The sequence below is a fragment of the Sorex araneus genome, chromosome 1 (genome assembly GCF_027595985.1).
Source record: "Sorex araneus isolate mSorAra2 chromosome 1, mSorAra2.pri, whole genome shotgun sequence".
Classification (NCBI taxonomy): Eukaryota; Metazoa; Chordata; class Mammalia; order Eulipotyphla; family Soricidae; genus Sorex; species Sorex araneus.
This window is the reverse complement of record NC_073302.1, coordinates 100,422,290-100,444,476: the sequence shown is the minus strand read 5'-3', so window position 1 is coordinate 100,444,476 and position 22,187 is coordinate 100,422,290. Positions and strand designations below refer to the sequence as shown.

The following is a 22,187-nucleotide window of genomic DNA, read 5'->3' as shown; positions in this document are numbered from 1 at the left end:
ACACAGGCTGGCCGGGAGCGGGCAGCTGGGGGCTCGGGGCTGCTCACCTCAGAGCGTCTGGGGGGCTGACGCATCTGTCGTCCAGGAAGAACCAGGTTGCCACGAGGGAGTCAAGGGAAGGGAGCTGCACGCAGGGTGGAAGGGGTGCCCGGGCCCGCACAGCTCTGAGGCGAGGCCGGTCCCTTCTCTGTGCCGCCTCACGGCTGGCCACGAGCCGCAGGGAGAGGAGGCGGGGCTTAGCGCGTGGTGCCCGGCCTCTCCCACAGCCCGGAACACACGCCCGTCCGCCAACACGCGGGAACGTCTCCTATTTTTCTCGGCGCCAGCAGCGACAGTAATGTTCACCTTTTATTGTTCAGTGAAAAAAAAAATCGATGCATCTCCCAAGAATGCTCACAACGTCTGCTCACACGCTGTGCAGCCTGGCCTCCGCCCTCTCGACCATCTCCAGCACAGAAGGGCCCCTGGGCTGTCTGGGGGACTCATCACACCGGGGGCCGAGATGCTCCGTGGCCCGAGGCCAGCAGCACCTGCTTTAGTCTCAAGAACACAGGGTTGACATTTTAGCCCAGCGGGTAGGGCATTTGCCTTGCACACAGTCGGCCTGGGTTTGACTCCTCCGTCCCTCTCAGAGAGCTGGACAGGCTACTGAGAGTCTCCCGCCCGCAAGGCAGAGCCTCGCAAGCTCCCCGTGGCATATCGGATATGCCAAAAACAGTAACAACAAGTCTCACAGGGGTGCCTGCTCGAGCAAACTGACGAATGGGACGACAGTGCTACAGAGATCCAGAATTAGCATTTAAACGATGAGCTTAATGGCTGATTTAAATGAGAGCACTGGGGGCTGGGGTGATAGTATAGTGGGTAAGGCATTTGCCTTGCATGCAGCCAACCCGGGTTCAATCCCCGGCATCCCATATGGTCCTCTGAGCACCACCAGGAGTAATTCCTGCACACAGCCACGAGTAAGCCCTGAGCATTGCTGGGTGTGACACAAAAACGCAAAAAAAAAAAAAAAAAAGAGCACTGGATCCCAATCATCCTGGAACAGAGGCAGTCAGGCTACTGAACCCACAGGGCCTTGGGTCCGGGGCAGAAAGCTCTGTGGTGCCCTTGGGGGAGGGGCTGAATCCCTCAGCAGCCACAGCTCGACAGCTACACCCACGCCCCCCAGCCACCACTATGCAAACGTCCCAACTTGACAGCTTCATCTCTGCAGAGACGCCAGGCAGACGACAATTCCAGGGATGCTGGTTTTCAAGCTAAAAATGTCTGGGGTCTTCTCAGAGTGTGTGTGGGGGGCAGCCTCCCCCACCCGTACTGCTGGAAGCCCCAGCAGGCACACCCATACCCCCACTCTGCTGCCAGGTAAGTGGCCAATTTTAACAGTTTCACAGCCAGCGTAGGGAGGGGAGAGGTGCAAGCCAAGCCAAGCCAAGGGGCGGAAACTCATCGGACCGTGTAACGGCTCCAAATTCTACAATACTGACTGTCCAGGAGGAGCACAGCAAATCCAATGGGTAACTAGCATAGAAGCCAACTCAGCTCAGTGGACAGAAACACTAACACGGAAGGCTCAATTAGCAACAATCGCTCAGTAAACCCTCAGACAAGGGCTTTCTGCAAGACAGAACCATTTTCACACATTTCTTTTACTGAAATACTTTCCAATAATCCCATTCGCTATTTTCTTGTATGTAACAAGCAATATAAAATCAATTATTTTGTGCCTGCTAGGGGGCAGCAGCCGGGGGTGGGTGGGAAACTGGAACCGAGGGTGGGGGGGAAGGTCACACTGGTGGTGGGATTGGTGTTGGAATATTGCATACCTGAAACAACTGTACTAGGAACAACCTTGTAAAACACAATGTTTAAACAAAGTTTAAAAATAAATAAATCAAACCACTGATAAGAAGATACTTGACATGTGCTGTTTTCATATGTTTATACCTTGAAAGTGAATGTGAAAGACAGATTTGGGGTGAATGTTCACTGCCCTACACTAACGGTCTTCAATGACACTTCTATTTCCGGGTGTAGATCCTGAAAACCTTGATAACAAATTTTGACAGGAATAAACAGGAGAACAAATTTGTGATGTGATAATATCTCAGCTGATGTTCAAATTAGTATCTTGTTGTGCATGTGCTGCCTCAGTTTACATTTCTGGGATGCTGATCTGCAGTGCCGGCTCCTTGGGGGGGTCACTGTGTTGTGAAATGCTGAGTCAACAAACTCTGCTCTAAGCAAGAAATCAGTTTCCATTAAACAAGCACACTTCCCCCAGACAGTTCGTTATTTGAAGTACCTACCAAAAGCTGTCCAGCAAAGCAGACGAAAAGGATAAAGATGAGCAAGAGAAACGCAGCTCCGAAGGAAATCCCCAGAACGGACGTTCTACCGGAAACAAAAGGGACAGGTTAGTACGTGAGAGCTGCTTCCGCTCTGGAAAGCCACCTGTCACAGCTTCGGCTCAAGGGGGCCTTAATTAAACTGGAATTTATTGAATTAGATTTTATTACATTTCATTAAATAAGGACTCACTCATTTTTGGGACATGAAAATGGAGGGGCAAAAACCTATTTGTTGGAAAACAAAAATATTTGGTTTGGAAACCCACCTAAAATATGTAACTCTGGACATGGGAAAGTATATTTGGGGCTGGGGAGATGGTTCCAAGGGCTGGACTGCATGGTTTTCATGCAGGAGTTTTCCAATGCACTGCATGGTTTGAATGCAGGAGTTCACCAATGCAATGCATGGTTTTCACATGGGAGTTCTCTAATGCACTGCATGGTTTGCATGCAGGAGTTCTCCAATGCACTGCATGGTCTGAATGCACGAGTTCTCCAATGTAATGCATGGTTTGCATGCACGAGTTCTCCAATTCACTGCATGGTTTGCACCCAGGAGTTCTCCAATGCACTGCATCATTTGCACCCGGGAGTTTTCCAATGCACTGCATGGTTTGCATGTGGGAGTTTTCCAATGCACTGCATGGTGTGCACACAGTTCTCCAATCCACTCATGGTCTGCATGCATCCTTCACCCAAACTCCACACAAACAACCCTGACGCACGTAGGAGGTTCCCTAGGCTCTATGCCTTACGGATACGGCCTAAAATACAAAGTAAAGTGTGTCTCTGCTGGTATCTGGTCCCTGCTCGGACTCAGGAAAACATCTCTATGTCTCACCGTAGTTCTTTACTAAAGAAAAAAATCATCTTGCCATGACTTGCCTTATACAATTCCCTTTTATGTGTCCACCCTTAGCTGTGTCCATCTCAGTGTCCCTTCCCCTGCCCCTGACACACACATCTCATGCTCTGCATGGCCTCATGCCCATCATTTGTCCTGTTCATTGACCAAGCACTGAGTCCACCCTCCTTGGGATAACCCGACCAGAGTCCCCTGACTGCAACACGAATGAGCTACTGAGTGCCCAAGGCTTCACAGGGGCGACTTCTCACTCCTGGGAGAGTGAGCAGAGAGATTTCTGGGATCACTCAATCAGCACAATTTACAGGCAGATCTTTTCCATTTTATAAGAACTAAAGAAGGTACAATAAAGCCACACAAGCCATAAAATTTTAACATCCTTTTAACCATGCTACCTAACCCACAATTAAGATAAAAACAAAGCTATGCATTTTGGAGAGGTCTTTTTAAAGAAACAATTCAATACTTTGGAAAACTTGATTTAATCCAAGGACATATATAATACTGCATGGAAATAATACTGCTAAGAAGATACTGAGGCTCAAAGGAGTTGAGAATGTGCCCACAATCATACCTCTAGTAAGCGGTGTGATTTATGTCTATGCCATTGTATTCCAGATTCGGGAATATTTTTAGGAATAGACCTAAGACACCTTTGCCAATTTACTAGTTCTATTTGTATGATGAATTGTGATAGAATTCCTAGAAATTTGTTCATTTCATTTATAATTTTGAATGTAAAATATCCTATACAACATTCTTTCTTGATTGAAAAGGTCTTTGTGTTTAAAACAATTTCTTATAATTAATGTCATTTTTTTTTCTCTCTAGACTAGACCTTTGATCTTATACAAAAATCAACTTTTGGCTTATTATTCAAGTCTATTTTTTGCTAGTTTTCCATATTGTTAGTTTTTGATCTAATAAGCTTTGAGAAATTCCTTGTTTTTTAAACTTAGATTGTTCTTTTTTATTGATTTTTAATTATGACCAATCTTTAATATTTTCTAATAAAAGCATTTATGAACATAAGTATTCCTATAATTACTGCTGTAGCCCAATCTCAAAGTATTTGATTTATAGTTATCCATTGTCACTTTTTAAAACAGCCTATGATTTTTATTTTCATTTTCTTTTGATACAAAAGGAAATCAGAAACTTTACAAGTTTCATAAGGTGATTATTTTGATCTGTGTGGTATTTCTATTTTCCTAAGATTTGATAAAAATTGTGTATCAATTATTTTTACTTTGACAATTTTTATGAGGCAAGATAAATAAGTTCCACTATAATGCCTCCTGGGTTTCTGAAAGGATATTTTCTTCTTTGTTGGAAACAAATTTGTTCTCTGAGTAAATACCTATCGACAGGACTCCGTAAGCTGAGTCCGGTTCCCCATGGGTTGACTTACTGGCTCAATTTGGTCTGACAACTTGAGAATGCAGCAACATTTCCAACTTAGAATTATAGATTTGTCAATGTATCCAATCATTTTAACAGCTTTTCTTTATTTTAACCGGAGTGCAGATTTATGATTGTTTAATTTCCATGATGACTGTATCACAATACCATAATTTAAAAACAATTTCTTTTCACATTGTAGGCCTTTCATTTGAATTCCATATTGCCAGAAATTACATGACCAGAGTTTTCTATTCTTTTTTTTTTTTTTTTGTAGACCATTACCTCAAAAATCTATTTGGAATCCTTTCCCTTTTTTCTTTGTTTTTGGGCTCCACCCAGCAGTGCTTAGGGCTTGCCCTGCCTCCGTCCTTAGGGATCACTCTTGGGGGGGGCTCAGAGGACAATATGGGTCTGGGGGGGGTCCTCGCACCCAAGTCAGCAGCATGCATGGCGATTGCCCTAACCACTGTGTTACCTCTCTGATCCCTCAGCCTTTATTTTTAACCCATTTCTATCTGTTAACTTAACTTATATTCTCTACACATATGATAGACGTGGCCTTTGGGTTGCTGACCTGTCCCAACCCCCTCTCTGAAACTACATATATTAAAGTTTGCTTTCTCTTGCTGCTGCGGGCAAGGGGCAGAATCAAACAGCCCAGCTGTCCACTGACTTCTACCTCCAGCGGGGCCAGCAGGTACTTGTGGCCCAGCGCTAGTCCCTATGTCCAGGCAAAGCACAGCTCCCAAGAATGCAGTCCCCTGAGTCCCAGTGCCCGGCAGCACCTGGCTGAGATGTCCCTCGGGAGCCTGTGGACAGTGCAGGTGACCACAGGGGACGGCAGGAGAGACGCTTTCTCTGTCTCAGGACCTCGCTCCATGAAAGGGCGCGTCCATCCCCTCCCAACAACGAAAGCTGCCGAGAGTCCGCCAATTCTTCTCATCTTATTTTCCGAGAGTGTGTGGTATAACTCGCAAAGGAAACTGACGTTTCCTTTGTGGGAAACCATTCAAATAAGAAGTGAGCGTTTCTCAATTCCAAGGCGTCAGCTTTGCTAAGCTGTCTCTTCATTGGGTTTCCCCATTTGATCTACGTTGCAAATATTTTTGGCCTCAGGTAATTGATAATATCTCATATTCTCTGCTACTATTGGAAAGGACGAGTCAAGAAAGGCTTCTAAAATCTCAGGGCTAGGACAAATGGAGATGTTACTGAGACCGCTAGAGAAATTCGACGATCAACAGGATGATGATGATGATGATGATGATGATGATGATGATGATGATGATGATAACGATTTTCTGCTACTATCTGTGGGTCCGTAGTAAATCACCTTCACTCCTTATATTAAAATGTTGAAAAATATGAAATGATCTTTCTTTCTCGATCAGTCTTAGGGATTTTTATTACACTTTAAAGAACCGAATTTTGCGCTTCATTTTTTTTCCCTATTGATTTCTCTTCCCTCTTTGTTCTTTATTCCCTTCTACTACTTGACTTGCTTCTCCTTTTTGGGCTGCCAAGTTGGAAGCAGAGACAAGACAACTCATTATGACCCTTTCTTCTTTTCCCGTCCAAGTATTTCACAACTGTCAATTCCTCTCTAAATTACTGTTTAGTTTACAGCCCACATATTTTGATGTCATATTTTTACACTGAAGACATTTTCTAATCTTGTGACTTCTTACTTTACTCATAAATTATCTGAAAGAGCATAGCTTTTAGATACGCTGTTTTTTTTTTAAATTTTTAGTTGACGGCGGTGTTATTAGCTACCAACTCTAAGACATTCTTTCTCAATTTATGTCAGTGTTTCAAGTTTTCAGAGACTCCTGTTTAGTCCTAATACATGTTATACCTTGGTTGATGTTTCTTCCATGTGCAGCTTAAAGTAATGTGTCTTTTACACTTGGACTTAGAGGTCTATGAATGCCAATTAGTTCCAGGAAATTGAAATTTTCCTCAAATTTTCTATATCTTTAAATGGTAACAGATATCACAGATATAAATAAAAAGATGCCACATATATAAAATAAAAGTATGATTTTAAATTTGTTTTCTTTCCTTGGTTTTGACCTTTTTCTTTCATGTACTCTGCAGAACTCAGAAATAGGAACATTTTTGATTTTATACTTCCTGGACTGACCCTTTCTGCTCCCTCTCTCAAAACTTCTTGTATTCAAGTTTACTGATATAAATATATGGGAAGTAGTTTTCTTTAAACTGTTTATGGTATTGTGTGGAGACTGTGAATAAGCTTTTGCCCCACGCCGGCTAACGGAGGAAATGACCTTCCTTCTTGGTCTCTCTCCCCTCCGGGAGAAGGCGTGGTGTCCGACATTTTGTGGGTCCGTTGAGAAGGTATGAACTTGTGGCGCGGAAAAAAAAAAAAATGTGTGCTTTGAACTTGAAACAGCCGAGGGATACAGGGCCAGCCCCAGTCGGGGCCTGTGCTCGGCTCCGGCCGGCCGGGTTTTCGGCCCCGGCGCCCATGCCCCTGCAGAGCCGGTGGATGTGGAACGAGTGGGAACCAGAGACAGCTTTAGGAATTGGGGTTCCAGCAAGTGCTTGCGCCCATGTGTGGAGACTGTGTAAACTGCGCGGCCGCTACTGCGGCCGCGCGACATTTTATCTCTTCATTCTCATCAGTGGAAAACTTATTATCAAATATTTCCCTATTAATAGAGCTGTATTCTTAGGGGATAAATTTCAACAAAAATAGTGAGTCTGTTTTGAAACTCTAACAACAATAGTGAGTTATGTGTTGAAATCTGGAATGTAATCAAGGTAAAGAGAAAAGGAAGTGAAATTATCACTCACCTAGGGGGTGGGTTGGGGGGTGAGGGGTGGGATGTATACTGTTTTTTCTTTTGTTTCTTTGTTTGTTTTGTTTTTGCTTTTGTTTTTGTTTTTATTGGTGGTGAAATATGGGCACTGGTTAAGGGATGGGTGTTTGAGCATTGTGTAACTGAGATATAAGCCTGAGAACTTTGTAACTTTCCTCTTGGTGATTCAATAAAATAAATTAAAAAAAAAACTGTTTATGGTATCTAATTTTTCTCTCATTTTTAACATCAACCTAACTTCTTCTTGATTTGAAGTATGCCTGGCAGGAAGGATCTGAGGGGAAGAGAGACTGTACAGCAGGAAAGACACTTGCCTGTACACGTCCAACTTGGATTCGATCCTGGCACCCCATATACAGTCCCCCTGAGCACTGTCAGGGGCGATCACTGAGCACAGAGTCAGGAGTTAACCTAAGCTTCAAGGTGTGGCCCAACATCCCCCTGTTCCAAAGGGGAAAAAAGAGACAGAATCTGACACTCATGTGCTTTTATTTGGAGTATTTAGTCTTTTCACTCTTGAAATAAGCTGCGTGGCTTGAATTCTGCCATATTTCCCCCACTGTCATTGCTTGTATAACCGGCCCATCCCATTCACCCAGCTGGTTACTCAAACGCTGCCGACCACATCCCTCCGCCTCCTTTCGTGCCGAATCCCCGTGAGAGACTCAGTTACGAAGTCGCTCGTGATTGGGGTTCAGTCCTGCAAAGTTCCAGCACCCAGTGCTTCACAAACTGCTGCCAATGATTAATGATTTTCTCTTTCTCTAGTTCCTCTTCTAGTGTCAATTTTCACTAGTCTAATATTTTTGTATCTATTTCCTAATTTTTTTTGTGGGGGGAAGCCACACTTGATTGTGTTTGGGGTCACTCCTGGCGGTACGTGGGGGGGATGTGGTGCGAGGGGTCAAGCCCAGGTTCTGGCAGCCGAGCACGGTCGAGGCCTTCCATCCCTCTCCCTAGTCCTCCTCCTCCTGTCTTCTCATCTCCACTGTATTCTGCAGTGACTGCGCAGGAAAGAAAATGCGCATTCTTAATTCAAGAGAAGTCACCTGGCATTAATCCTGTAGAATAAAAAATACCTAAGCTCCGGGCAACACTACAATCCATTCTCCACCCCATCAGAATTCTTTATCTTTTTATTTATTTTTTTGCTTTTTGGGTCACACCTGGCGATGCACAGGAGTTATTCCTGGCTCATGCACTCAGGAATTACTCCTGGTGGTGCTCGGGGGACCCTATGGGATGCTGGGATTCGAACCCGGGTCGGCCGCGTGCAAGGCAAACGCCCTACCCGCTGTGCTATCGCTCCAGCCCCTACCCCATCAGAATTCTTAGTGCATGTTCTTGTTTTTGGGTGAAATAACTGGCTATCTGTAGGAAAAACTGATAAAACATAGCATAAGGACTTTCAGATTCTCCCAATCTACCATATCTTTAAACAATCTTTACCCCCACAGCTTTTGTGTCAAACCTGGCTGTGCTTAGAGCTTCTTCCTGGATCTACATTCAGTGATCACTCCTTGCGGGGCTGGGGGTCCGAACACCGGTAGGGACAGACCCCAGGTTGGCCACACTCAAGGCAAACACCTGCCCCACTCTACTGTATCTCCAGAATAATAAACCATTCTGGCGCTATGGTTTATTATTTCAACTATCTTGCATTTGCAAAATGTCTTTGTTCCACTGCATTTTTTTGGTGCTTTTAAAAAATTGCTTTTGGGCCATACCCAGTGGCACTCAGGGCTTATTCCTGGCTCTGCCACTCCTGGCAGGCATGTCTTGAGATTAAACCTGGGCCGGGTGTGTGCAAGGTAATTGCCCTTCACACTGTCCTATCCCTCTGGCCCTGTGCCACTGCACTTTTTAAAAGGAGTATTTTGAGGACTGAATTCAGGATCAGAGATTCAAGACCCTCCTGTCTTCTGCAGCCCTTGCCCTTTCTGGAGAGAGGGCCACATGCTCGCATCTTCATCCCTAACCTTCGCTTCAGACGCTGCCTGGATCTGAAGCATCTCCGTTTCGGTCCCGGCTCTTGGGCTCCCACATTCCACATGTGGTTTTCTTTCTATTTGCTCTTCTCGCTGGTCACAGGGCTCCTTGCCGCTGGAGCCTGATGCCTTTCAACACATTTGGGAAAATTCGTCACTGTGAATGTGGGTAATTTCCTGTTTGCTTTCAGACATTTCGATCTCATCGTCTTGAGTTTCAGCTCCCAAACTCTTTGCCAGCAACTTCAAGAGGTCTGGCTGGTGGGAAGCGGCTCTGAGGGGGCAGGAGGTAGGGAGGAAGCAGCCCAGGGACCCTCCTTCCACTCTGCAGACAGTGGCCATTTCCAGACACGGCACCTCTGTTGACCACACAGTCCCAGCGTCTGTGGGACCTGCTCGCAGGGGCATTCGGTGTCCTTGTCAGCCCAGCACCAGAAGTGGGTTCCTCCTGTTGCTAGTCTCTCAGTTGTTTGATCACCCCAGTGTGGCATCTGGATTTTTCCCTCCAAGCCATTCTGTGAGCATTTCGCTTTATTAAACTCTTGCTGAAACACCCCGGGCAATTTCTATCTTCTGTATTGGATTCTAAGCCACCCACTACCGTTTCCCCCCTAGATGCTAGAATATTATTAGCGGTGAGAGGGAAATCTAGGAAGTATTACAATCCATTTTCTCTCCAAATTTATTCCTCTTCTCTTTGCTGTCATGTAAAGCCATTTTTAAAATGAGGCATGCTGAACCAATATCTACATAGCTCACGGGGTTTTTTCTAGTGGATAAGTGATGAGGGAACTCACCAACCAGACATGCCTCACATATTGAGTGATAATTGTTTTGGGTAAACCTATTTGTGAATTCTATAACTTATTTTGGGAATCAGAGTTTAAAGAAAACGGTTCTTGTGGCAGCGAGTGAGCTTCATGGGACCTTGTTTTGTGTTTTGTAAAGCGCATCTCAGGGTTTATTTTTAGGAGTAAACATTCAACCATGAAGGAGCTGAGAGAGACTCTGGATATTCTTGAGTGATACCAAATGATGTCAGAGAGTTGGAGAAAATAACCGGGCCATTAAAGCAGAACTCTCACCGGTTGCAGCGATCCACTGGACACAGTGAAGAGTATTCTAGAAGGTTTGCTGGTGTCTTCATACCTGACCCCCACGACTTTGCTCTTGGCCAAATGTGAGAATTTTTTAAAGGAGCAGGAGGCACAGAGGGAAGTAATGGCACCAGTACCAGGGGCTCTTTTCCCCTGGGTAGCTGGGAAGACGAACTGGAGCGATAGCATAGCGGTTAGGGCATTTGCCTTGCACGCAGCTGACCTGGGTTCGATTTCTTCGTCCCTCTCGGAGAGCCCGCAAGCTACCAAGAGTATCCTGCCCGCATGGCAGAGCTTGGCAAGCTCCCCGTGGCGTATTCAATATGCCAAAGACAGTAACAACAAGTCTCACAATGGAGACGTTACTGGCGCTTGAGCAAATCAATGAACACCGGGATGACAGTGCCACAGTGATACAGCTGGGAAGATGCTCAGAGTAGGAATGGGAGGACCTGGGCTGCGGTGCAAGTGGGAGGGAACGTTTCTACTGGGCGCCAGGCCATGGATTCTGCCTCTGGCACACAAGGGCCCCTGGGAAACGGCAGACAGTGTTTCTCAGGGGCTCCCGCAGCTCCCGAGCACTGCTGGCTGTGGCCCCTACATCGAAACATAAACTAGGGATGAACAGTATTAAAATTAGGTTATGATTAAGCTGTTCTCAAATGTGATTCAATGAGAAATAGACAGTTTTCCTCCTTTTCCCCTTTTTGAGCCATACCTGGCAGAGCTCAGGGCTTACTCCTGGCTTTGTGCTCAGGGATTGCTCCTGGTGGGACTCAGGGGACCACACGGGGTGCTGGGGGTAGGATCAGGTCCGCTGTGTGCAGGCGAGGGCCTTACCTACTGCACTATCACTCCAGCCCAGAGACAGAAAATTTCATTTTATTTTTTGCATCACACCTGGCAATGCACAGGGGTTACTCCTGGCTTTGCACTCAGGAATTACTCCTGGCGGGGCTTGGGAGACCATATGGGATGCTGGGAATCGAACCCGGGTTGGCTGCATGCAAGACAAACGCTCTAACCGCTGTGCTATCACTCCAGCCCCGAGACAGAAAATTTTAAAGAAACTGAATTAATAGGGAAACAAAAACTCCTGAAAAAGAAAGACTATGTCCATAAGGAGGTGAATTCTATACAGCATTTAAAAAATTCGTGCCATTTAAAAATATTTATTGATGTTTGATATTATTATTTGATGTTTTGGGCCACCCTCAGTGGCCTACTCAGGGACTATTTCTGGCTCTGCGCTCAGGTCTGACCCCTGGTAGTTACTCTGGGGATCATACATGACATCATGGATTACAGTGGGACTGATCACACCCAAGGGAAATGCCGTTACTCCGGCCCCACCACTTTTGCTTAACCAGCTCACTTAGAAAATGAAGAGGATAGCATAGTTTCTCACTAACTCTCTGAAGCAGTGTCACTCCAATATCAACATCAGATAAAGACAAAAGAAAAAAATTAGAGGTCTGAGAGGTAGAGAAGCAAAGGCAGTGCCATGACAGGCTCATAAAGAAGCCAGAAGAAGCAAGGCCTGGGTTTGGGTTCCAGAATTCCTGGAACTGAGTCATGATTTCCCCGAAGTGAGAATGCCATGGGGAGGTCAACTAAAGTTACCAATCAGGTGCAGTTAGCGAAGGCCCCACTATGTAACCCTTACGCAACCCTTATGTAAATCCAACTTATAACCAATCAGCTAAGCAGTGAAAAGCCCCTCAGACTGTGGCCAACAGGGTGGTCCTTGCAAAGTCCCTGTTACATAATGCTATGGTATTAAAAACCCCTCACTTTTGAGACTAGGGGCCACTTGTTCCGAGAAGGCTGCCACTGCATCCGTGAGCTGGACAAGGGCCCTAGCGTGAGCTAGCCAATAAAGACCCTTTGCTTGTTGCATCACAACTTGTCTTTCTGTGATTCCTCTGGGGAGATCTTGGCCCGGTTTAACAGGCCAATATCTCTTATGAAGATAAAAGGTCCTTTGCAAAATAATAACAAAATATAGTCACACATGAAAGAATTATGTAAGTTGACCTAGCAGGATTAATCTGGAAAATGCAAGGTTGGCTTGATAATTAAAAATCAACAGAAGACACTGGATTACTTGAACGAAAGAAAGAAAAGACACATGGGTATCTTAATAGCTGTGGAAAACACATCAGACCAAAATTTGAAAATCATTTTATGGTTAAAATCACTCAACTGATTTAAAAGCGATTTCTTTATCCTGATAAGGGGGAGCTGTGAAAGATCCATGGGGCATATCAGACAGAATGCCAGAAACCTGGGAGCAAGAATAAAGTGGATTGTCGGCTACTTCTATCGGACACTACACTGGATGCTCTGACCAAGACACTAGGCAGAAGAGTGAGGTCCAGGGCAGCTGACTGGACACGGGCAGCAGGAAAATCTGTTTGTAGCTGACCCGGTCTTAGCTACAGCGCAGTAGGTCAATGGGGGTCATGGCTGACGTCCACACCCAGGGTTGCCCATGTGGAGAAAAGGTGCTGACCATGAGGCCCCCCAGTGAGGCACGGCACATGCTCACCACTGCCATGAGCACAGCAGAAAGAGACACAGGCCACGTGGTAAAGCCACGGCTGGTCCACAATTCTTGACTGTCTCCACTTAGCCCTCCTGTTCTACATGAAGCATGTTCGGGTCCAATAAACACACCAAGATGCAGGTGCAACGTAATCAGTTTTAATTAGCATTCTGGATGCAAAGCTGTTTCTTTTGAATATAAGTATAATTGATTTATAGGCCGACTGGAAAGCAAACAAGGTAATAAAAGAACGAAATAGAGTCACATATGAGAGAATTATGCAAGTTGACTCTTCCCTGTCCTGAGACAAGAAAAATAACATGTTTCAGGGGAAAACTTTGATTTGAGCATTTTACTCAAGTGTGTGAACACATTTTACTGAAAAGGCTATTTCAGACAGTCTCTCCTCCTTTCTCCTGTCTCCCTGATTGCTTACAAGTGCTTCTGACGCAGACGAGAAAGCACATTTGCTGATTGGAAAAAAAACCATCTCTGCTGCACATCTGGCTACAGGACAGACCTCTTAGAAGTTGTACAGACCCGAGCGAGTTCTATGGGTAAATAACGGTGCCTTTTCAGGAATTGTATTTACTATTAGAAGGTTCATCTTTCTTCTCCCTCTGTGTCTTCCTCTTCTACCCTCATCCTCTCCACCCCCGTCTGGGAGGCTGCATTTAGGAAGGATGTAGGAAGCCAGGAAGATGACTTTTAACCGTCCATTAGCCTGAAAGGCCTCTTTCTTTTTTAAAGAGAGACGAGTTAAGAGACAGGTTAAGAGAGAGAATGGGGGAGGGAGAGAGAGAGAGAGAGGAAGAGAGGAAGGGAGGGAGGGAGGGAGGGAGGGAGGGAGAGAGGGTGAGAAGGAGGGAGGCCAGGAGGGAAGGAGGGAGGGAGAGAGGAAGAAAGGGAGAGAGGGAGGGAGAGAGGCAGGTTGTAGAACTTCAAAATGAAGTGGGACTTTGAAAAAGTATAATTAATAAGTAAAGGGCATTTAAACATTTAAATACTCGTCACCATTATAAGGCACAGTAACCTTTCCCTGATGGCAGGACTAGCAGCCTTGAGATGGGGCAGTCTACGCGCAGGCTCAGTGATGCGGAGAAAGGACAAGGACTGATACTGTTCAAGTACACAGCTCCCCTTCCTAGCAACTGTATCCCATCGCTCCTGCAAGGCATCTTCCACCAATTCTTCCTGGCTCGCTCTGTTTCCTCATCTGACATGTTCTTACTCCAGAAACGGACAGTTACCAGTCTTTTGCTTCAATGTCCCTGAACCAGTGGTGCTGACAAGTTTCCTGAACGAGAACCCGCCATCAGTTCAGAATGCCACGCTAGTACCTTTTACTTAAGGGTCAGGAAGTATCATCATGGATCTTTTCCTGACATTCCAGTTGTGCCCCCGATACAAAGTTGCAGGAGAGGAAGGATGTTTTTATGGATTCCCGTTGCCTCCCCCAGCATCGTATTAGCCGACAGCAGCCCGCTAAGTAGCTGCTGCCTGGTTCTGAACGTGATTAGCTGAGGGAGTGGATGAGTTATTATGAGTTTTTATATCTAGTGCATGCGCTTAGAGCACACCCCGGGGTGCACAATACAGGAGTACTGGCTGCACTGAGTAAAAGCACACTCTGCTCCCTCGGGTACCCACGGCGTCCCAGGGCTCACTGCGCCAGTGGCAGAGCCCCCTGAGGCTGCATCCATCTCACTCTGAAGACAGTGCTGCTGTTCTCGGGAAATCTTGTATTTTCTTCTTCAGGCAAGAATGTCGAGCTGGATCACCAGTGACGGTAACTGAAGACAAGGTGTTTGCAGCTTGCACTGAGCCCGGGACTCGGACCTCAGCTCTGGGCTGTGACCCAGGTGGACCTCGAGGTGTCCAGGGCAGAGGGCCAGGACCAATGACATTTGCTTCCCATGTCTCGGTCTACTCCGTTCATGGCTGCCCGGAGTGTGGGTGCTGCCGCATGGGAAAAGAAGAGGAGAAGCCGAGTCGAGGGGAATCAGGGTGCCACGGTCTAAAGGGACCCTCGGATCGAGAGCTGCACTGCCCTTGGCCTTTGATATGGGGGAGACGTCACCTGCTTCTTCAGTTTCTTTAGCTTCTATTTAGTGTCACTTGCAAGGCCTTTCCTTACTCTTAAAATCCAAATCCAAAGATGCACATTGTCCATCTCACAGCAAGAGTGAGCTCTTCATTCATTGTATCATAGTTTTTCCTTTTCCTTTTCCTTCTTTCCCTGTTCCGTTCCTCTCCTCCTTCCTCTCCTTCCTTCCTTCTTCCCTTCGTTCCCAGTTGTGCTCTCTGAGTCAGACCCTCAGTGCTAAGTACACGGAGAGTAACTGGAACGTCCTGGGGCTAATGCTGGTGCTTCTAGGTTTATTTGTCCACAAAGCCAATTGCCTCCACAGAATTACTGTCTAACTTTGTTATTTATTGTTGCTGTTAGTTTGTGTGTGGGGCCACACCTGGCTGTGCTCAGGGCTTACTCCTGGCTCTGTGCTCACAGATCATTCCTGTTGGGGCTAGGGATACAACCCAGGTCAGCCACAAGCAAGGCAAGTGTCCTGCCCACTTAACTCTTACTCTGGCTCTGTTCTCCAACATTGCTGATTAAATAATCAAGTCTTTTTTTCCACAGAAAGACATTTCTGTGTCTTTCCACAAAAATTTTCCACAAAACGACCATTAAATTTTCTTCTACTCCCCCAACTGCCTTTTGTTTTGTTTTTTGTTTTTTTCTTTTCTTTTTGGGTCACACCTGGCGAAGCACAGGGGTTACTCTTGGTTCATGCACTCAGTAATTATTCCTGGCAGTGCTCGGGGGTCCATATGGGATGCTGGGAATTGAACCCAGGTCGGCCGCATGCAAGGCAAACGCTCTACCCACTGTGCTATCGCTCCAGCCCGCCCCCCCAACTGCCTTTTAACAGGTTAAAAAAGGTGAGTTTTTGAAATAAATATTTAAAAAGTAATGAGCACTGAATGATTATAAGTAATGAGTACTAGGGAATCTAAGTAGAAGGAACAGTGTTAATATATTTAAGGTTATAATTTGGCTATTAATTTTCCTTAGGTAAAATATCATTCTTAATTTAGGCTAATTAAACACATGATATTTAACTGAACTTTATTAGAGGAAAAATCACTTTCAGTTTAACAATTGTTCATGCCCAACTTAACAAAAATCTAGCTTTATGGAAGTATGAATAAAATTATAAAAATACAGAAATGATTCATGCTTGATAATTTCTGGTCTTTGAAGGCCTTTTACATTTATGATAAAGTTACAGAGTAAGGTAAGTAGAATGATGGAATAACTCCAGAAATAGGATTCAACTAGTAATCCTAATTACAGCTATTGAAACTATGACCCTAGATCCAGACGTAGAAAATACAGACCGAACAGAGACTGGGCAAAGTCCTCTTTCAGCAAACATTTTCTCTTCCTGGGTCTTTCAAAGTTACAAATTCACCTTCTATTATTCATTCATTCACTCCATCATTCATTCATTCTTTTACTTTGCTATTTTCAAAAAATGTATCAGGCAGTTACCAGAAAGGGAAACAGCCTGCCTACCCCAGCCAGGGGCCAGACAAACTCAATGTGGGAATATCAGCAGGAGCGAGACACTGATGAAGATCCCGTCAGATACAACGGCATCGTTCCTTTTAACAACGTGAGCCTGTAAGTAAGAAGAGCGAACAACCCTGCTCCGAGGGGTTTTCCAGGCCAGCAGGAAGCCGAGAAGCTTCCAGCGAGTGGCCAGGGAGCGAGCAGAGTCAAAGGTGCCCAGGGTAGGATCTACTGTCTGCTCCCGGGGCAGGTGCCACAGGGCCTTTGCTGATGGGGAAGCGCCCTGGGCTCTCGGGGAAGGCCAGAGCCATGCACGCTGTCCCTCCAGGGCTGGGCACTCTGCCCCCCATCTGCTTGTTTTCGGCTCTCTGCGGGCCGCCGTGGACAGACTCGTCTCCGAGAGCCGAGATCCAGGACCCAGCTCCCTCTGAGGGGTCTCACCTCCCCTGCTCTCTGGGTGGGGCATCTTGGCTGCAGATTCACAAACTACCGTGACGGGGACAGGTGAGCTCAGAACTCCACGGCAGGGACGCACTGAGACCTCGTTCTGTGAAGCCATCACAGCTCGGAACAAGAGGCTCCCTGGGCTGACACTTTCGCTGCCACGGGTGAGTGACGGCATCGGGATGACACAGGAGGGAAATGCTATGGAGAGAGAGCCGATGGGCAGAGGAATGGCAGATGCCCTGCACCGAGGGACCACGGGGAACAAAATGAAACAGGTGGGAGCTCATTCGTTCCACACATGGAGATAAAGGCAAAAGGAAATCCATAGGTAAAACGTAGGATAATTAAAAACACGTGAAAAAGAGCCCAACAGACTTGTTAGTAATCAATGACAATATATGTCTAACTAGAATGGGGAATTCAACAGACAAAGGGTGGGAGCGTGGAAGAGCCAGAACCTGAGTGAACCACTGGCCACCGCTGGGCACTCCAGGGGGAAGAACACAGACAGGAGAGCCAGCAGAGAGGCCTCAGGAGGAGGATGCTGAGAACTGAGCAGAGATAAACCCTCAAGGGGACAACTCGACCTAGTCTCTGAAGCAAAGAAGAACCAAGGCACACGTAGGAATCAGAAAAAAATTTAGGGGAAACGGAAAAGACAGTTGGGAGGCCCAGGTGATCACGAAGGCATGTGACAGCGCCCACAGAGACAGTCACTCGAGCAACCGAGAGACCGTATCACCCGGAAAGAGAGAACAGAGCTAACCTAGAACTTTATATCCCGCCAAACTATTCAAGAGAAAATGTGAAATGAAGCAAAGACGTTTCTACACAAGCAAAACATGGGAGCTATTGCTACTCCGAAATCTTCAATAAAAACTAATAGGAGATGTCCCTCAGTGAGAAGGAATATAAACCAGAAGAAATCGTTTTTCAAAATCATCTGAGTTAACGAGTTAAGAATATGGTAAATATAATTAGAAATTATGCTGGTTCTAATTATCATAAAGAATAAAAAGCCTAAAGCTCATTGCTCAGAAGAAACACAATGATTAGCTTCAGACCTTACCTTATTAAGACTATATATGAAAATTTGAATGGCTATCACTCGAGATGCCAGAAACAGTAACAAGAAGTCTCACTTGGAGACGTTACTGGTGCCCACTCGAGCAAATCGATGAGCAACGGGATCATTTCACAAAAAACATAGAACATATCTACTTACCTATTGACCTTGTACTTAACTGGCAAGAGAAAAAATAATAAAGGGAAGTTGATTGGTCCTGTGGAAGTTAGGAGTAAAGTGAACCGAAGAAAATCATGACTGATGAGATTAGAAGCAAGAGGGCAGCAGGTGGGCCCTAGTACAGCTATTAAAAGTAAAACTACAAGTCTAATAAAGTAATACTAAATATTAAAAAAGATATTGGATGAATCGATAAGATGAATACAAATAGGAAGCCCATGGGAGTTAGGAGACGGCCCCAAGGCCCAAGTTCCTGGCTCTGGGAAGATGGCCAAGGTGAGCGCGTGGGGACGCGTGAAACCTCCTGCATCTCCTTCTCTGGGTTCCCGCGTGAAACCTCCTGCATCTCCTTCTCTGGGTTCCCGTACTTTTAGACTAGTTCACAAGATAGTTAAAAAAAAAAGACTAAGCACATTGACATGAGCGGAGACTGAAGAAGAGCAGTGGGGGTAACTGAAAACCAAAGCGACGTGCCTAGCGGCACAGCGGCACGAGACAGGAAGGAGTCGGAGCAGAGCGGAGCCAGCTCTCGGCCGCAGTTCCCCAGAGCCCACGCAGGGAAACGCAACCACGCAGATTTCACAACCTCCGAGCTCAACCTCCAGCTTGTGGCGCCAGGGAAAAGCACAATAGTCACGGCTGCTGTGTGAGAGACAGACTTCAGGGGCTCGGCCAGGAGGGGAGGGGAGCGGGGGAACAGAGGCAGCGCAGCCCGGGAAGCCGCCAACCGCTTCCTTGGGTCTAGGAAGGCGCCATCGTCTGTGGTCTCATCTTTTAAAATCCTCCCGTCACTTTCCCTTCTCTCAACCCCGGGTGACAAACTGTGTCTGGACCGTGATGCAGACGATGTAAAAACCCACTTCCCTCGGGAAGATGGAGAGGAATGAGTCAGCGCGTTGCACTGAGAAGAGCAAGGAGGCTCCCTTCCTGGGTGGGGCAGGGGGTGCTACTCCGGGGTCCAGCCAACCAGCCCCGCGCACGTGGGCACAGCTGGATCCCGTGTCAGGTGGTCCAGCTCTGGCACCGAGAAGGACTCCTGTTCCTCCCTTCACACTTCGGGGAATGGAAATGAATTAATCCGCCGGGGGGTGGGGCCGGTTTCCCCGGGAACAACAGCACGTCTAGAGGAAGGTCAACTTGTCCTTGTATTTATTTCAAGCTCGAAGTACGGAGCAGTGGGCACCTTGCCAAAGGTGGCACCGAGCTTTTGAGTTATACCTGTAGGCATGCAACCTCCTCCTCCCCGAACCTGTCCGGATTTGATTAGTGAGGAAATTAATCTCGGGCACAAAATTTCCAAACGACCGCCACAAGTTAGGAATGCAAATATGCTCAAGGACAAAGGAAGAGACAAGACCACATGAAAACGGATTTTAGTTCTCGCTTTGGGGTCACACCTGGCAGTGCGCAGGGCTTACTCCTGGCTCTGTGCTCAGGGATCAGGGGACCTTGTGGGGTGCCGGGTCATGAGTCAGAGTCAGTCACGTGCCAGGCAAGTGCCTTCCTCCTGCTGCACCATCTCTCCAGCCCAGGACACATGTCTGGACCCAGCCACGACACTTCCCAGAGGTGGCAGGGGGTGTCCAGTGAACACGGACGGAGGAATATGGTGGCTGTGGTGTGGTATTTCAAGAGATATGAAACTGAACCCCTGAAATGTTGGGTGTTCAGTGGGGGGCGGTGTTCAGAGATACCTCACTGCAGGACATCTGGCTTGCAGATACTCAAACCGCACTTGAGGTTGTTGCAAACTTGGCCCCCCGAGTCCCCCCTAGATGCCAGGTGCTATCTAGGTAGCATTGCTCGCTGGCACTGAAAACAAAAGCAGGGTCCTTGGTGGGCCCCAGCCAGGTGTGCATGGGAACCACAAGTGAAGTGTGACCCCTGACAAACAGCCACCCAAGGGGGAGCGCTCCGGGGCTAAACGTGGAAACCCCGGCAGCCGTGCAGCCCTGGCCGCCGGCCCGGAGACAGGAGCCAGGAAAGGAAGAGAAGAGCCAAGGTCTCTGTTCGTGTTTAGCTGCTACGTGACAGCAGTGCTCAGGGGACGCTCTCGGGCCGGGCCGGGACCTGGTCTGCCCCAGGGCACGAGAAGCGCCATGACCTCGGCACTAACTTTCCAGTTGCAGGGAGGAATTTTTTAAGTTAACATAATCACGCTAACCAAGTGACCTCAAAAAAATTATTTTTCTGAATTCTGAAGGAAAAAAATAGTTACTGGTTATGCTCAGTTTTATCCCAGTTTCCAGAAACCCAAATTATCAGAAAATTGGGAAGCTCCTTTTAATTTCTATGACATAAGGATTTTATTTTAGGGGCTGGAGGGAGGAGACAGTGGACAGGTGGCTGCCTTCAGGCAGCCCCCTGGGGTCAGGCCCCAGGCACCCCACACGGTCTCCTGGGAGCCAGGAGTAGTCCCTGAGCATCACTGGGTGTGCACAGAAGGAAAAAGCAAGACTTCATTTTATTGGAGTGGAGGCGCCATGTCCCAACAGTGCTGACGTTGCACCAGTCACTGTGCCCAGCAGGTGCCCGCAGCACCTCGGTAAGTGCCTGTGCTGTGGCCCCCCTTGGAGAGGGCGGGACAGACCGGCCACCTCTCTCCACACCAGGAGACACAGCGCAAGCCACTCTGGCCCGCCGAGTGGCTCAGGGGTCTGCGTGTCCCACTCACGTGCAGTGCCAGGGTATAGCCAAACCTGGCCGGGCTGGGAGAGTTGGTCATCCCTGACAAAACAGAATGATAAGGAAAGAACACTCATCTTTCATCACTGTCCCCAGTGACTTAGACAATGACAGCCGTTTCTCTCTCTCTCTCTCTCTCTCTCTCTCTCTCTCTCTCTCTCTCTTTCTCATTTTTTTTTGCTTAGACTCTAAAATAGTAAATAAACAATATCTTGAAGGAAAGTCAGCTGAAGTATGCTGCGTGCTGCGCGTATTGAAAGCAACCGAAGAGGCGGGGAGAGGAGAGAGAGGGGGAAAGAGAGAGGAGAGAGGAGAGAAAAGAGAGAGAGAGAGAGGCAGAGAGAAAGGAGAGAGGGAGAGGGAGACAGAGAGACTGAGAGGGAGAGAGGGAGAGGAGGAGAAAGAGAGAGGAAGAGGGGGAAAGAAATACAGAGAGAGAAAGTGAGAGAGAGAGACAGACAGAGACAGAGAGAGGGAGGATGGGAGGGGCTGGCAGAGGGAGAAAGGCGTCCATGTCCTCCGGTACCCAGAAATGGCCACTGACCACTGACCTCACAGACCTAATGGCTGAGCACTGCCTGGAGCCCCGTCCCCCAAAGAAAGGTCATCGGTCTTTCTTCCATCTGGGGCCACCCAGTGATGCTCGGCCTGATGGTGTAGGGGAGGGCCCGGGCCCGGGAGGGACTGGGGGCCCCCAGGTCTGCACCCACACGCTGCAGGGGGCAGAAGGCAGGCTTGGGGCCACGCCGGCTGTAGCCTTTGAGCCATGTCACTTCCCTACCCCTCTCTCCCCTTTCTACAGCGTGTGTGATGTGACAGGTCCACTTTGGAGACCTGGTGGCAGGGGGGCGGGGGACGGTGGGTGGTAGCAATACCCGTGGTGGTAGGTGGGTGGCGGGGTCTGAGCCCCTGTCTGGGTGAAAAGCTTGTACTGAGGGTTGAACATTGTGGCATCTCAATAAAACGAATAAAAGCCCAGGTAGCAAAACAAGCACAGATGCCCCTGTGGGCTCCAAGGAAGCACATGGCATGGGGCACTGACCACCACCCCCACCCCCGCCCCCCACGCCCCACCCCGAGCACCACCACCCTCGGACGCACTGCTCAACCCCCGTGTCGGGAAATCTGTC

The 22,187-nt window shown here is 47.4% G+C and overlaps 1 protein-coding gene across 3 annotated transcripts in view; it reads right to left on the bottom strand.

Annotated features, from left to right (window-relative positions):
• The window catches only part of ADCY2 (adenylate cyclase 2), a 318,735-nt gene that overhangs the window by 43,840 nt on the left and 252,708 nt on the right, over window positions 1-22,187 (bottom strand). For all 3 annotated transcript variants that reach the window (XR_008627337.1, XM_055122120.1, XM_055122115.1), the window contains exon 15: window positions 2,313-2,397. Coding sequence is in view for 2 of the 3 variants with exons in the window: in XM_055122120.1 (XP_054978095.1) it covers window positions 2,313-2,397 (85 nt within the window). In the remaining variant the exon portion in view is untranslated. The remainder of the gene's footprint in view (window positions 1-2,312; window positions 2,398-22,187) is intronic.